General features: G+C 39.9%; 1 protein-coding gene across 4 annotated transcripts in view; it reads right to left on the reverse strand.

Annotated features, from left to right (window-relative positions):
* The window catches only part of Mdfic (MyoD family inhibitor domain containing), an 86,849-nt gene extending 73,266 nt beyond the window's left edge, over window positions 1–13,583 (reverse strand). Inside the window, exons 1-2 of one of the 4 annotated variants that reach the window (XM_087204618.1) lie at window positions 13,070–13,583; window positions 12,657–12,822 (exon numbers count right to left, since the gene is read on the reverse strand). In XM_087204618.1, the coding sequence (XP_087060744.1) occupies window positions 12,657–12,753 (97 nt within the window). In that variant the 5' untranslated portion in view covers window positions 12,754–12,822; window positions 13,070–13,583. Of the gene's footprint in view, window positions 1–3,354; window positions 4,025–12,656; window positions 12,826–13,069 lie in introns of those variants that run through there. The other 3 variants (XM_004865271.3, XM_021244769.2, XM_087204619.1) reach the window with 3 other exon arrangements.
* Between the last annotated feature and the right edge of the window lie 1,447 nt (window positions 13,584–15,030).

Raw genomic sequence — 15,030 nt, forward strand, 5'->3', positions numbered from 1 at the left:
GAACACACCAGAGTTTCTCATTAAATCGGGACAACACTGCCATTTAAAGTTCCAAATATATCGCTTCTCGGCCTTTTGACTAAGATCAAGTGTAAAGTTCCAAATATTTGAAATCTTCCTTGTGAATGAAGTAATTCTCTTTAGGGTCTCTAGAACAGAAACACTGGCTCTAAATTTTACTCTTTACTAGAGAAGGGCTTAAGACTGCAGGCTCTGACATCAAGGTGCCAGGGGTCACTACTAATAATGTGGAATCTGGGCAAGGTAATCCTTATCAGATTCTTCATTTTTAAAACTGGAATCACAGTAGTACCCACCTCAGAAGGTGGATCTCAAAATACATGGAATCATGCCTACAAAGCAGAGTGTTTCTGGTTTATAGCAAAGGCTCATTTGCGGTGACTAGGATTATTGTGTTAAGTGTTATTACAGTAAGCATCTTGTAAAAACCTGCTATAAACATGTCACAGGCAGGCTGGTGAGACTGAGGACTGTATTCTTTTAGTAACTGCTATTTGAAAATCCATGCGAGCAATCTGTCTTCAGATTAAATAAGAAAAAGTATTGCTTCTTTTGAGAGTCTGTGTGTAGTTTTGTTTTTATTTCCCCTCGTGGACAATGAAATTCTAGCAAAATGTTTTCTTTTTCACTCAAATTTATAAACAAAATTTAACTACTGAGTTTGATCCTACAGTCTACACCTGTATATTCTGATTTTTCCCCGTGAATCTTCTTCTAGGCTACCTATGTTTTCCATTATTCTGTTCTGATCTTTTTTCTTTAATGGACTTTCTTGAGCCACTTCAAATATTCTGCCAAAATAGGCAAAACTGTGTGTAAATTCACAAACCAAACACCAAATACGTTTTCCACTTGTCATCCATATTTTATTTGCTTACTTTGTGAAAGATGAAATTGCTCAACAGAAATCTTTACAAAACCTCATAAAGCTTAATCAGTGTAAAATATATTTTGATAGAAAGGAGTACAAGCAGTTCTCTTTGTGCCTAAATTTTAGAACTTTTGCATAATTAGGTTTCATAGAGGATAATCAATGACAGAACATTTATAATCTGTAAAATCTGTAGATGATTACTTCTCAAAAATCTACACTCAGATCTCCATTATCTAGAAAGAAAATTGCTTTGAACAATTTTAATTTTTATTCTTCCATTCAAAAGCCAAGATTGTTAGAGACAATGTATGTGTAATCCAGTTTATGAAACCTCAGTAATCTGAGCATAAAACTTCTGGGAAAAATAAAAAAATCTGGGTTTGTATTTCCCAGAGGCTCTAAACAATGTGGATAGTCTACAAATGCTTCCCAAATGTAACCTTTAAAAAACCAACGATAAGACAGCTTTCAGGAAGACCTGAGGCTCTGGAATTTCATTTCTTCATGGATCCAAAAAAAGAAAAAAGAAAGAGAGAAAAAACACTCAAGCCTAATGACCTTTAAAGAATAATGGCAAACTAAACTTACTTTGCCTAAGAGTGTAAAATGGATTAAAATCTCACTGTCCAAAAACACATGTTACAATTACCAAGTCATTTTAACAGATTGAGCATATCCAAAAAAATTCATAATTTTATAAACATAAGAAAGTTATTATGTAATTATAAACACATTATAAATGTTTATGGAATGTTTAAATCACTAAATTTAATTAATTCATTGCTATCAGTATTTTGAAAAATGGTAAGACTTTTGAGTTCATTCTAAAATGCACATTCTTTTGAAGAAAAGGTTTCTTAAGTACATAGGAGCTAATGGTATGATTAGATTCAAAAGAATGAAAAACATGGCACTGACCAAATTAGTTTACAGGTTTGGAGTTGGTAAAGAAGAGGAAGATATATATACAGAAAAGTTAGAAATAATATGTAATTGCATATGAATGTGCAAAGAATAGATAAATAGCAACCATAGTTATAAATGTATTGCAATTATATCAGGGTTGTAAATAAATAAGATGGTGAGAAATTCTGCACTTTCCACTTTTAAAAAAGATAAGGAAGTCAGATAACAATCGGACAGGGACACCAGAACACACTGTGTCAATCTCCATAATCTCTGGTACTCCTTGATATCTAACCCTACAGTTTTGTATCTTAAGAATATATTTGGGATAACTGACCCTGAGGCACAGAAACTCTGACTTCCTCAAATATGTACTGTTTCAGTTATATTTACTCAGCCAATAAAAATATTCATGCTATAGCCAAGCATTCACAGCCTTGTGGAATTTAAAGTTATACTCTTAGAGGTCCCTTGAGTAACCGATGACATGAATTCAGATGAACACTTCTAACACTCAACATCCCCCAGTACAGGCCAAGGACAGCAGGCAAGAATACTTCAGGGCTAGGGAAGGGGCCTCAGAAGAAATAGTTTACTCCAGTTTGAGATTACTTACTTATACGTACACATTCCTGACATTCAGCTAAAATCTATTTTCTCTATTGTTTTCCCTAATTCATCATGTTTTTCTCTTTGCAAAACCAAGCAAACCAGCTTAACAAATCATGCAAAGTGATGTCTCATCCTCACTCTATACTACAATGCCGTATTAGAAAACATTTCATGTTTTTCTATCATTCTTTAAATACCTTCAGTTTGTTCAATGCTTTTCTATTCACTTGCATAGGCACAGCAGGGTGATATTTTGATGATTTTGTTTTGTTTTGGTGGTACTAGGCACTGAACCCAGGGTCTTGCTAGGGCTAGACAAGCACTCTACACTGAGTTATACCTCTTGCTTACAAGTCTTCTTAATCCTATCTAGAAAGCTATCTATCACATAAGAGCATCTCACTGCTGAAACCCAGAGACACCATATCACCAGTTCCCTTAAGTAGTAGTCTGTGAACCTCATTAATGGAGGACTCCAACATCTTCCTCTTTGAACACGTGGAGACACACTGATCTTTACATTTTCTACAGAATCACTCTTAAAGTGTTCCAATTTTTAAAATATTTTCTGTTCTTAGAGTTATTTTAGTTAGAACACTTTCTCTGGTTCTCTGGTTAAAGGCTGAACCCTTATTTGGCACAATTCCAGGAATGGAGGCCATTGAAAATCAAAAGTGAACAAAAGGAGATGATTTAATTGGCAAAGGCATTTTTCAGAGTAGAGCCTGATCCTGAAGTAAATAAATAAGAGACACTGGAGAGAATCATGTTAAATAGTAGTAAAGGTACAAATGAGATAGTAAGTGAATCAGAAGTACATCAAAATGTATTTCTTACATTTTAGAATGATGGATATGATTTACTTTGAGGTCAAGAGATATGTCCTCTCTGTTATTTCTCACAAAGCCCCACACCCCTGGGCTCTCATATAATTCACTCACCTAGGCTCATACCTTCTAGTCTCTCCTTCCTGTCTCTGGATGCTTCATGCTTTGGATTTTCCATTGGGCCCACCTGCCCAGCTCTTCTGCTCTGCCATGTTTGTAATCACGCTACCTTCCACAATTCCAGTCGCTTTCAGAAGGAGAACATGCAGACCCGTTACCTTAGATATTCCACATGGATATACCATCTTAAGCAGTTGAAATTCCACAAGTCCCTAAATTCATCAGTTTTCTTCTCTCCCTGCCTGTTTTTCCATCTGTGGTCTGTATCTTGGACAAAGGTAGCCACGGAAACAGCATCAACTCTTTAGTTTCCCCTTATTTCCCTTGTCCCAGTGAAAATCAATTTCAAGATATTGCCAGTTACAACTCCCCAATTTTTCTCAATTCTGTATGTTTCCACCTAGGGAAGGCACTACCAGCATCTCAATCTCTCCTCTCCCTAATCAGAGTTAATGTCCTGTCAGAAAGACTAAATATATTTCTCCTTAGATCAAGAATTATAATCATTTTGCATCTTGTTGAGAAACTGATTTAGTTATTTTAACACAGTACATATTTTAATGTTGTGCACTCTTTGAAAATTAACTTTACTGGTACATTTTAGGTATACATTATGATCACATTCACCATTGGGAATTTGTACCTGTACATGATATATCTTAGTTTTTTGTTTTTTCCCATTCCCCTTCCCTCCCTTCTACCCCTCCACCCCTCCCTATTTACAAAAGCTCTGTTTCTGTTTTTTCCTCCTTTAGTAATACTTTTTAAGCTTTCCCATGTTTGCACATTTCATCAGTGATAAATGAACAGTAAAACCCTTTGAGAAAACTTAGGAAAGATCCTGCATGCTGCTCGAGTAACACAAGAAATAAGAATAGGTAAGTCTATGTTCACAGAGACCCCGAGGATCAGAAGCTGATCCACCATGAGAAAGAGCAGAAGGACTGTCCCTAGATGTAGAGAACATAAAGAGGGGAAGCTGTTTTCGTCATACTCTGATGTCTAGTCTCAGAGTTCCTGACACCTGTTGGACCACAGGTTGCCTTATTTTTAGTGCTCAGAGCTTTGAGCAATTCAAAAAAAAAGTTTTGTTTAAAGCTACAATCTATGTATTATTCAGCTGAGGTCACTCACAGCTCAACCCTGACAAAACTGACTCCTTGCCATCCTGAGATTCTCTCTTGAGCGCTAAAGTGTAAGCTCCAAAATTCTACCACTGAATTGACAACTGGCCATCAACTAATCTGCCACATGTTCTGGTTGCAATCTTGAACTGATATTTAAATAAGGAACTGAAATTGAATTTAGTAGATATTCATATCTCATCTTCTCTAAACTAGTTTACAAATCTTTGCGGTCACAACTAAGTATTATGAATTCTTAATCTTTATAAGACCTTATCAATAGTAGGCATACAGAAGATATTTATGGACAAGGTTTTCTCTTCCAGGTGTCACAATAGTCAAAAATATGTTCTAGCATTAAAAAAATTATTTCAGACTGTATTCCTGGGACTACTAAAAACTTGGGCAGAAAAATACATGCATGTGAATCATCTTTCTTTAGACCACATGACTGTGAATCCAAAAACAGAAGTAGATTGCAAGTAGAAACCACAAACAGAATTAAAACCTTGTTAAAATAACTCTTTTCACAGTTCTCACTTAGTAAACCCTAAGTGACTGTAAGTGTAATCTATAAAATATAACTTATAACTCAATTTCAAAAATTCAAAGTTCAAAAGGTTTCCTCCTAGACGACATGTGTGCTAATGTAAAAAGATGATATTAAAAGTTTAATCCACCTCAGTACATTGTTACTGGCAAGCCAGAGAAAGATAGAGAAGGGAGGAAGGAAGAGGAGAATTACACGAAAAACACTGCTTCATATGCATAGCACGGACCAAGAAGAGCTGAACCATTTTCAGTGTGTTCCAATGAATCACCAACACTTAAAGTGATCCAGAATATAAAATCTAGACCGTCCGGCAGCAGTCTTCCCACAATAAAAACTGAAAAAAGACTTTTAGAAGTAGAAACATAAATCACTTGATTTATCTTCTGCCTTTATAAAGGAGAATTCTGACATTATCTCAGAAAAAAAATTCAATTAACTTTTTCCTCTTTTGTTTGTTACTCTTCTACGTAAGTTTCCATTTGCAAATGGCGTAACTTTAGATTGTGACAATTTATGTTTCCTTATTTTCTTCCTAAGTTTTATTACTATAAAAATATAAAGCTAGTGAAATAATCACACTCTGTTATTTGGCCTACTTTCCATAAAATCACCTCAAAATGATCCAGGAAATAAGGTTCAAAGAAACAGGAAAAGCCCATACACACCCGAAAATTCCATAGCTTCCCTTGTAGCCCTGTAAAGGTCATTTGATCACATATATTAAATCTTCGTATATGAACTGAGCAAACAAGCTAATCAAGCACAATCTCTGCTCACCACAAGTCTTAGCCTGCCAACTGCATTTCTGGTCTCTCTGGCTCCCTTACCCAGCTTGGAAACAAGACCAATGACTACAAAGGCACTTTCCCCAGACTTGTGTGATATTTGTCCCTTGTCTTGCCTTTGCTTCCACCCTGCCAGTCCCTAAACCTACACTAAGATCAAACTCCATTCTCTGTTTTTGGTCCCAGTCTCCCACATGCTTCTTTCTGAGAAAGGCAATCAACCATGCTGATCCATGTCCAGAAGAGTTCATGCCACGCATTCTCAGTTAAGCCCTCAGTATTAATGAGCAGCTTTTGTTTGCCAGAGATTGACTCCCTTTTGAATTCTTCACTTTTCCAAATCTTTTCCACACATCTCAAATTTCTTTATTCATTCTAACCACCCTTGCTCTCTGCAAATGTCACCATATACTTTATTGAGAAGATCTAGGCTTTCAATAGCCTCTCTCTCTTTTATATCAAATTTTTTCTTAATTATCACCTATCCTTTTCTTTTGCCCATCTCAAAGCTTTCCTAAGACTGGTAGGAATTCTTTCTCAAAATCATAACCACACAGTTTTAAATATCCACCTCACTGCACCACTACTGCTCCTCAATCTCTTGTCATCTTTGATCTTCCTATATTCTATCGGTTTCTAACTTTAAAATGTGGTGAGCATGTTCAATCAAGACAGCTGGGAGAAGTCTTCAACATGTTTTGTTTCTCCTTCAACAACAGCAACTCTTTTGTACCTTTCATAAGCACCAAATAACAAACACTTTTATGAGAATCATTATGAAGGTTTTTTGTTTCTTTTTGCTACTTCTCCTAAACTGTAGCCATTTCCCTAAATTTGGTCTTCACTTCTCCCTCACTCCTGTGCCCATCCATCAAGTGAATTTTTAGTGGATGAGTTTGACCCTGACCCTCATCACAGCTACAAAACCTCATTTCCAGCCACCTATTGGCTATCATGGCAAGAGATAAATTTTCCAGAATCTACCAAGTCAAAAGACTCAACAGGTCCCACTTGGTTTCTGCTCAGGTTACACAGCACCTTTATGTGTTACTTTAAATTTCTACCACTCTACTATCTCCCATGTTAAATATTTCAACCAACCATATCAGTTCAGTTCATAAAATGTGAACAATGTGCTTGGTCTCCAGAGATTCAAAGACGAGTAGGTAAAAATCAATGTCCTCAAAGGGCCTTGTGAAGCTAGACAGAGTCCTATCTTGGTGTTGCTATTGTCCTTAAATCTATCTGTACAATTCCATTCCCACTGGTGCTGCCCTAGGTCCTTTATCCTCGTCAGTCCACTGGAATAGCCTCCTGGATAACTGCCACCTCCAGTCTTCCTCCTTCCTCCAAAATTATCCCTTAAACTGCCACCAGGTTTATCTCCTAAAAACACCAATTTGGTTCTCCTGCCAAAGAACCTTCTAGACTCATCACTGCCAACCAAAAAATATTCTTGTTGACACAAATCTTCTCCGTGTGAGAATCAGGAGGCTGTCCAAACTGACTTTGCCCTGTCTTTTACCCTCCTTCTCTGCTCCTGCTACAACCCTCACAGTGTTCTTAGCGAAGTCCCAACATTCTGTAACCATCCTTTCCAAGTCTTGTTTTCTATCATCCATCTCCACAGGGCTGAGTCCTACAACTATGCTCCCTGGTCCAACTCACATTAAAACTTTTCCTTGATGTTTTTCTAAACCCCCTGCTAGACATGCTTTTCTCTCTCAAGCTCTGTCCTCACACTTTCTTTGTGCCTCTCTTATGCTACCTATTTCTTTAATATGCTGGCCCCATACTCAACTCACAATATGCTACTGTCTCTCAGAAGACTTGTGCAGTTTTCAGCTCAAACAGTTCAACCTCTTCAAATGCTTCTTAAATTTACAGATGTGCTTTTCTTTAACTTTTTCTTTACCCTCCCCCTCCCCTCCCTCCCTCCCTTCCTCCTTTTCTTTTTCCTTCTTCCTAAATTTCTCCTATTGCCCTCCATCCTTTCTTAGGTTTTTGCCTGGTTTCATGCTTCTCTTGTTCATCTGATTCTTTTTGTAAGCAAATGGAAAATAAACGTGCCCAATGAATATGCCTTACACATCTAGAACTAAACTTGTAAAATGAACATTAGTTCCTTTACACGTAAAAAATTAAGTCTGCAAGTTTTAAGGTCCTTGAAAATGCCTCCAAATCCTCTTCCAAATCCAGAGAAGTCTTCCTCTATTTTGCTAATTAAGCCTGCCCTTCCTCAATCAGTTTCAACCAATTTCCATTCAGTTTAAACTTGTCCTTATTTAGATGTGGCCACCAGTATTGCACTAGTATGTTCTCTGGGATTTATCATTATAAGAATAAAAAACTTAATAAAATTTAATCCCCACAATCTTTTGAGATTTATTATGGAACTAAATATAATTTACTACTGTGTTTATAAGAAAGCATGATTTAGCTTCCAAAAGTCCAACTTACAAATGAACACAACTCATCTAAAAATTGAGGACTGCTTTCTTTGCTGTGTTCTTGGCTGAGGTCTCCAAAGAGAAGTGTAGGATAGCAGAACAAGAATATCTACTTAGGTGGTAAAAGACAGCACTGAAATCTTATTTATTTACCATCCCATGCTTTGTTTTAGAGCTGAAAACTTCTCCAAAAAAGAAAAAAAAAACTGTCTGTTCTTGAAAGCCTTAATTTAACACGTCATTTTACAAATAAAAGCCTCTGATTTAATGGCTCTCAAATAAAATGTAGGAACATTTTGAGCACCTTTTTTGGTCTTATACCCAGAGCCTGTAATTCTATATGTCTGCGGTGAAGTTAAAATGTCACTGGCTTCTGGGAGAAAAGGAAAGCAGGGGTTGGCGATCTCAGCCCTCTGCAGTTTGGACCAGACTTGTGGCAGACCTGCCCTATCCTGTACACTGCAGGATGGTAAGCGGTGTCTCTGGATCCTGTCACTAGATGCTACATTACATACCCTGCCTCCGGTGAGGATGGTCAAACATGTCTCCAGGTAGAGCCAAATGTCTCCTGGAGGCCCAAGTCAACCCCAGTTGAGAACCAGGGACAGAAGCTGTCAAAAGATGACACATTCTGAGAAATGTTACCCTTAAAAAGATTAAAAACATGATAAAAATAGAATACAGATACTCTATGTATAGGCACAGTACCTAAATTGAAATAAACAGTTTTCCTCAAAAGGAAATCTGATTAGCCCCTGTAAACTCCTGACAACCCAGCTAAGCTTCTAAGTCAAAGCTCTTCTTATGTAATTTCAACTTGAAGATCCTCCCTCTCCCTGGCTTCTATTTTAGATTATTTTTAATTAACTTCACTGGCATTTTGCATCCTGCTATGAAAAGTCCGCCTAATAGTCTCAGAGGACTCTCCCAAGAGAGAAGAGTGCATTAAATCACACATTATCACATTAAAGTATATTCCAGCACTCAGAGTCCAACTGTCTACATCTTGGCAAATGCAATGGGGTGGGGGCTGGGACAGAAACAGGCTCAAGTGATTCACAGTATCCAAAGCCTATTAACTTCAGTGCATCTACCACCTATGTAAAAGTTGTATTGATTCTTTCCTACAACCACATTTATTATGACATATATTGTATAATTTGTGCTTCTGCCTGATTTCTCGCTACTGACTCTGTGGGTCTTTGGGCAAGTCCCTTAAATTCATTGGGAGTCTTTTCCCGCCTCTAAAACATGAACAGGTTAGATTATTTCTAAAGATCCCTCTAGTTATATGTTACAAACTTATGAATGAAGCACTTAATTAAAAGGCTTTTGAATATATGTATTCTTGAAACTATTACATCAAATATTGGGCTGGGGATTTAGCTCAATGGTTCCTCTGCCTGCCTCAAAAAGCATAAGGTCCCAAGTTCGATCCCTGGTACCAAAAGAAGAAAAAGAACAAACACCTAGATTTTCAATACTGCCTGAAGACACAATAAAGTTTAAAATGCTCAATTAAAAGAAACAGTTGGAAGGACCACAAATGAAAAGACCCTATTCTCTCTTAAAACTAAAATTGTCTTTTCCCAATTTCTCCTTCAAGGCACTTGAATGGGGATTCACACAGGAATGTAACTCAGTATTTCAGCAGTTAGTCATAAATAGCAAAATAGTTTGTAATTACATGTTTGTTTTCTATTTTCAATACCAAAGATAAAAAATCAGCTGCTCAGAGGCACATCCAGCCAGCAGTTGTGTGAGTTTAGTTTAGCCTGGACAAAAATTATACTTAACTATTTGCCAACCCTTAAAAACGGAGAGATGATAAATAAAAATTCAGATTTCCAGTGTATCTTGAAATATTAGAAGATAACCCACATTACAGTAATTAGCTACAGCCTTTTGCCCTTTGAGTTCCCCAGTTCTCTGACATCCTAGTTCCCCCTCTTTTCTGACATCCGCCCTGGTTCCCTCTTACAGCCTAGCACATATGAGCTTACGTCCTTACTCTATAACAATTTCTGGAACACACAGGAAAGATGTTTCATGTTCTGCACTGCTTTCCAATACTAAAGCTTGCAGAACCATGATAAAAAAGGTAAGACTTTGAGAAAGCAGAGCTATACTCTTTGCAAGGAAAACCTTAATGCTAAACTTAATCCTTAGAGCTAAAATGTAGACTACAGGTTTTCAAACACCACCTAAAATGATACAAATGGAATCCTAAATTTGATGGAGAATTCAAGCTAGAGGATTCCTAAAATCACTTCCAATTTTCAAGTCCCATGCCTTGGTTTAAAGTATGGATAGCTCAGTGTAACATACTAATATATGTATGGGTTATATATCTTTATGCATTTACTGTGCATATATGTTTGACTTTGTAGGGGGAAACTTCTTTATAACCTTATTGTTTATGAAATCTTTTCTTTTAAGTTTCCTAAAACATTGCTTTTCTCATTGACTTTAATGTATAGAATTTTAAAGTTACATTTCAATTAATTAAGCAGTGACTTTCTACAACAGCATTATTAAACTGTCCTTCAGAAAAACTGATAAAGAATCCAAAGACAGAGGTAAAAGAACTCAAAGAGGGGCCCAAAAATAAAATGGCTTTCAAGAAAAGCTTCTTCGCAAACATCTTTATTGACAAAACCAACCTGTTCCTGGGAAACTACACCCTGAACCTTTCTCCTACTCACTCCAAATTTTTCCCCTTTAATTACACCTTATGAAATCTACCTGCTTGAAACAATATTTTAATGAGATATGAAGATTTAAAAAAACAATCAATTTTATATTAGACCTATAATTAAATTGATCTCTATTTAAAGAAAGTTTTGAGTCAAAGTTAAACTAATGCTGTAGCTAATTTCCAGGAGCAATACAGCTGAAGAGTTTCCACGCTGAGAAGGCAAGTGATGTAAGCAGAAAGCGTTCTCCTTCAGACCCTGGTGGATGCTCTGCTTCTTAAAGTCAGATCACGTGATGCCAGAAGGCTTAGCGTAGCACAGGGGCATGAAGTACCACCGCAAGTTCTTCCAGCTGATTTTAAAAACGCATATCATTTAAGTTGGCTATTGTACATATTACCTATTTAAAATCAAATTGTTTTCCTTGGGTGTCTGATGTTAATTTTTGACATAAGCATTGTTTAACAATAGTGATTAACAGCTCAAGTGGGAGCACAAACAGCCCATCAATGAGTCGATATGACTACTGAGGGCATGCCTAATGACAGGAAAATGATTGTGTTGACAATGCAATGTGTAGAACATGGGCTGCTTCTGGGAAAACATATGTTTATCATTCTAGTTCTCTGCTTTTCTGCAGCTAACCATTTTTATTCTCTATGTTTAGCAAAAAATGAGTCACTCTTTCAAAGAAAATGATAAACGTATTTCAATTTAACAGCCCTGGATGCCAGAACATTTTAATTTAACCACGGATGTTTTCTGCTTTTATCTACTGGGGCTTGAATATTAACTTCATTTTTTTTTTTCATTTCTTGCCTTTAAAAAATTCCAAGTAGTTCATTACATTATTGTGGGGGGAGAAGAGAGCTATCAGATATGCTTACAATCAAGTATATATGGTGGTATATTTGAGGCCTGGAAAATTATCTAATGCATATCAGTGTCAGAACTCTTTAGCTCAGAACCATCCTTAGAAGACTATGTCAGGGAAGTGCATAGCCCTTGCTCTGTCACCAACGGAATCCCGATGTATATTACCTTCAAGAGACACTAGCTTTGTTAAAAGCTTGTTATGGAAGTTTTTCAGTAACAGGAACATTTTCCCTTTGGAAGAACATAAAGTAGTTAATTCATTCTTGGAAAGCATTTCTTTTAAAACATGTTTATTTCAAAACAAAATAGTCATTGAAAACATATGCATGAGCCATTCCAAAGTAATTGGTCACAGAAACCTGGATTATCAGCCTGGTTGCAGAGGAGCCCTAAGGAACAGAAAGATAGAAAGGAGAGAGCGCGCTTGCTGAGAGGCAGCAAGGCAGGATCTGAAGAGGACATAAGCACTGAAGAGGCCTAAAGAAATGTTCGGAACACACACGTCTAAATGTGAGGCCCAGAAAACCACACGCTTAAGGAAGAAGCCTTCCTGTCACCCAGTTTCTCCCCAACCAAAAGAAGGCGGAGTGGAGGGACCAGCCGATCCCGCCCTCCTATCTGGCTGTTGATCTAGGGCAGGAATCCCGGGCGAACTTGCTCGAGTAGCGCGAACTATGCAAAAGTTCCCGACGAAGAGGCGGGAATCCGTGCCCGGAGCACCAACCTCCCCCTCGTCCCCACCTCCTGCCAGTACCGGGCGACACGTTTGCCGCAGCGGCAGAGGAGCTCGCCCCTCGGGAGCGCGCACTCACCCTGGGCCGGGGAGCCCCGCCGGCCTCCGCCCGCCGCCTCGGCCGCGCGCTGTGGCCCCACGGGCCCGGGAGCCAGGGCTTCACCCGCGCCGGACATGGGCTGCGCCGCCGCCTCGCCGGGCACACGGAGCAGGGCGCGGAGGTGCTGGGCGCAGGGCACTCGCTGCTGCTAGGGGGGCAGGGGGAGGGAGAATTTTAGAGAAGAGCTCACCAGCCCTGCGGGACAGTCCCTCCGCCCCCGCTTCCCTTCCCCCGAACTCCACCCCAGGGAAGTTTTGATTTGAACCAGCGAGGAAAACTGTTGGAGCGCGAGTGACAGCGGCGGGATCCGGGGGGTGGGAGGGACCCAAGTGGGGCGGGGGCTCGGCCAAGGGACCCAGCTTGGGGAGGGGCCCCCCGAGACCACCACCTACCTCCGCAGGCCGGGTCGCTCCCGCTCCGCCGCCGCCCGCGCCCTCAGCGCGGCTCCCGCATCGCCCCGGTGGCCTGGCGACGCCGCGGCCGCCCCTGCGCTTCCCTCCCGCCTCCTGTGGCTCAGCCCAGACTGCGGCGGCGACGGCAGCTCTGACTGCGCGCACTCCGCCCCCTTTCCAGCCAGCACACTCTGGCCGGCTCCCCTCCGGGACTTTTGACCCCCACTAACTCTCTTCCCCACTGGCTTCCACCACTGCTACAATCTTCAGACACCTCTCCCTCGGTGGCTCCTTTTCATCACATCCGGGAGGCTCGAACTCTTGGCAGCCCGCCCGATGCTGGGGGCGGCGAGGCCTGGGTTTGCCCGCTCGCTCCCTCGCGCCTAGAGCTGTCTGGGTCAGGAGGCCAAAGCCGAACAAGGCTGGCAAAGGCTCCCCAGGCCAGCGATGTGTATACCGGGGCTGTCCAGGCCACCCCCAACCAGCCAGAAAGTTGCCCCAACTCCTGGTTCAGAGGCTGCACCCCGCCCCCCACCCCCCAGGCAACTGGAGGAAGCTATGGGAACGCCCCGAGGAAGCTAAAGACCTTTTAAGGTGGAGGAGGAGAAACAAAAAAGTACTGCAGTGTCTAACTTTCCCGTTGTGCTTCGGTAACTTTGGCCCCCAGTTCAGCGTTAAATCTCTTCATCTCTTTTTATTTTTAAGCTCTTTAGGTCGGTCAAACAGGATCCCCATCAGGTAGAACCAGTTGCACTTGCCTGAGTCCACTAGAGGAATCCAGGGCAGCAGTTGACCCCGGAGGAGGCCCGGGCTGCTCCGGTGGTCCCAGTCTGACCTCTTGGAAGAGTGCGTGCCTCATCGGGCCAAAGCCATCTGTGAGGAGGTGACTTGTTGTCCAAAGTTAAAAGCAGATCAAGTCTTCCTTTATAAATTAGACATTTGATTGTTACTTAATCTGATGAGCCAAAAATAACTAGTTTAAAGTAATTTGCAGGTAAAAAGTACTTTAACAATATATCCAACTAATGCCGTTCTTTCATTGTGAACAAAATGCAGAATTCAGTTGAAGAAAGACTAAACAGATTTATTTGTTGACTCTAGGAAAAGAAAGAAATTATAATAATGTAAACAAAACCGAAAAAAATGTACACATGATTGACCTTTTTTCTAGATGTATCATTGATAGAACTCCATTTCTATGGGTAAAGTTGAGCATGGCTATGTGACTATAGCACAAGGGTACATTAAAATAGGTAATCATACTATACACTTTCTGCAAACTGTATCAATGAATTCTTACATTAGCTCTGGAAGTGAAATGCTAAGATTACATTGCTAGTGTTAGAGCTCAGGTTTGTCTGACTTCAAGCTATCCTGCTTCTGTAGGCAAACTCAGGTCTCCTAGAGACCGTGAGGTGATCAGAATCCCATGAAACTGCCTGTTGGCCCCTGAGAGTTCCCCAAATTTTCTCTTAGCCCACCCTTGCTGCATATACCTGGGTCTAACTGATCAACCTTGGTTCATGAGGAGCCGTCCAGTAATCACATCTCATTTTGTCACTCAGTGTCATGGCCTCTAAAATTCCTAAATTGAACTCTCAAATCCCTTATGTTAATATCAGGAGGTGGGGCCTTTGAGAGGTAATTAAATCATGAGACCAGGGCCCTTATCAAAAGACATAAGAGAGCTTGCTTTTTTTTCTCTGTTCTCTGCCTTCGGGGACTTAATTACCTTCCCAGACCCCACTTTCTAATTCTATCACCTGGAGGATTAGGATTCAGCATATGAGTTTGGGAGCACACAAAGATTCAGAATATAGGAGGCAGGATATATTATCCAAATTTTGCTTATAGAAGTTGATCTGTTGTAATGTGTAAAATGATTTCAATGCACCGAGGTTGGAACTTGAAAGTTCAATGAGACCAAGAATGATCCTGCAAGTTTGAGAGAAAGCTCTTGC

The sequence above is a fragment of the Heterocephalus glaber genome, unplaced genomic scaffold (genome assembly GCF_053883595.1).
Source record: "Heterocephalus glaber isolate CG9 unplaced genomic scaffold, H.glaber_assembly_v1.0 deba00000546, whole genome shotgun sequence".
In the NCBI taxonomy this organism is placed as follows: domain Eukaryota; kingdom Metazoa; phylum Chordata; class Mammalia; order Rodentia; family Bathyergidae; genus Heterocephalus; species Heterocephalus glaber.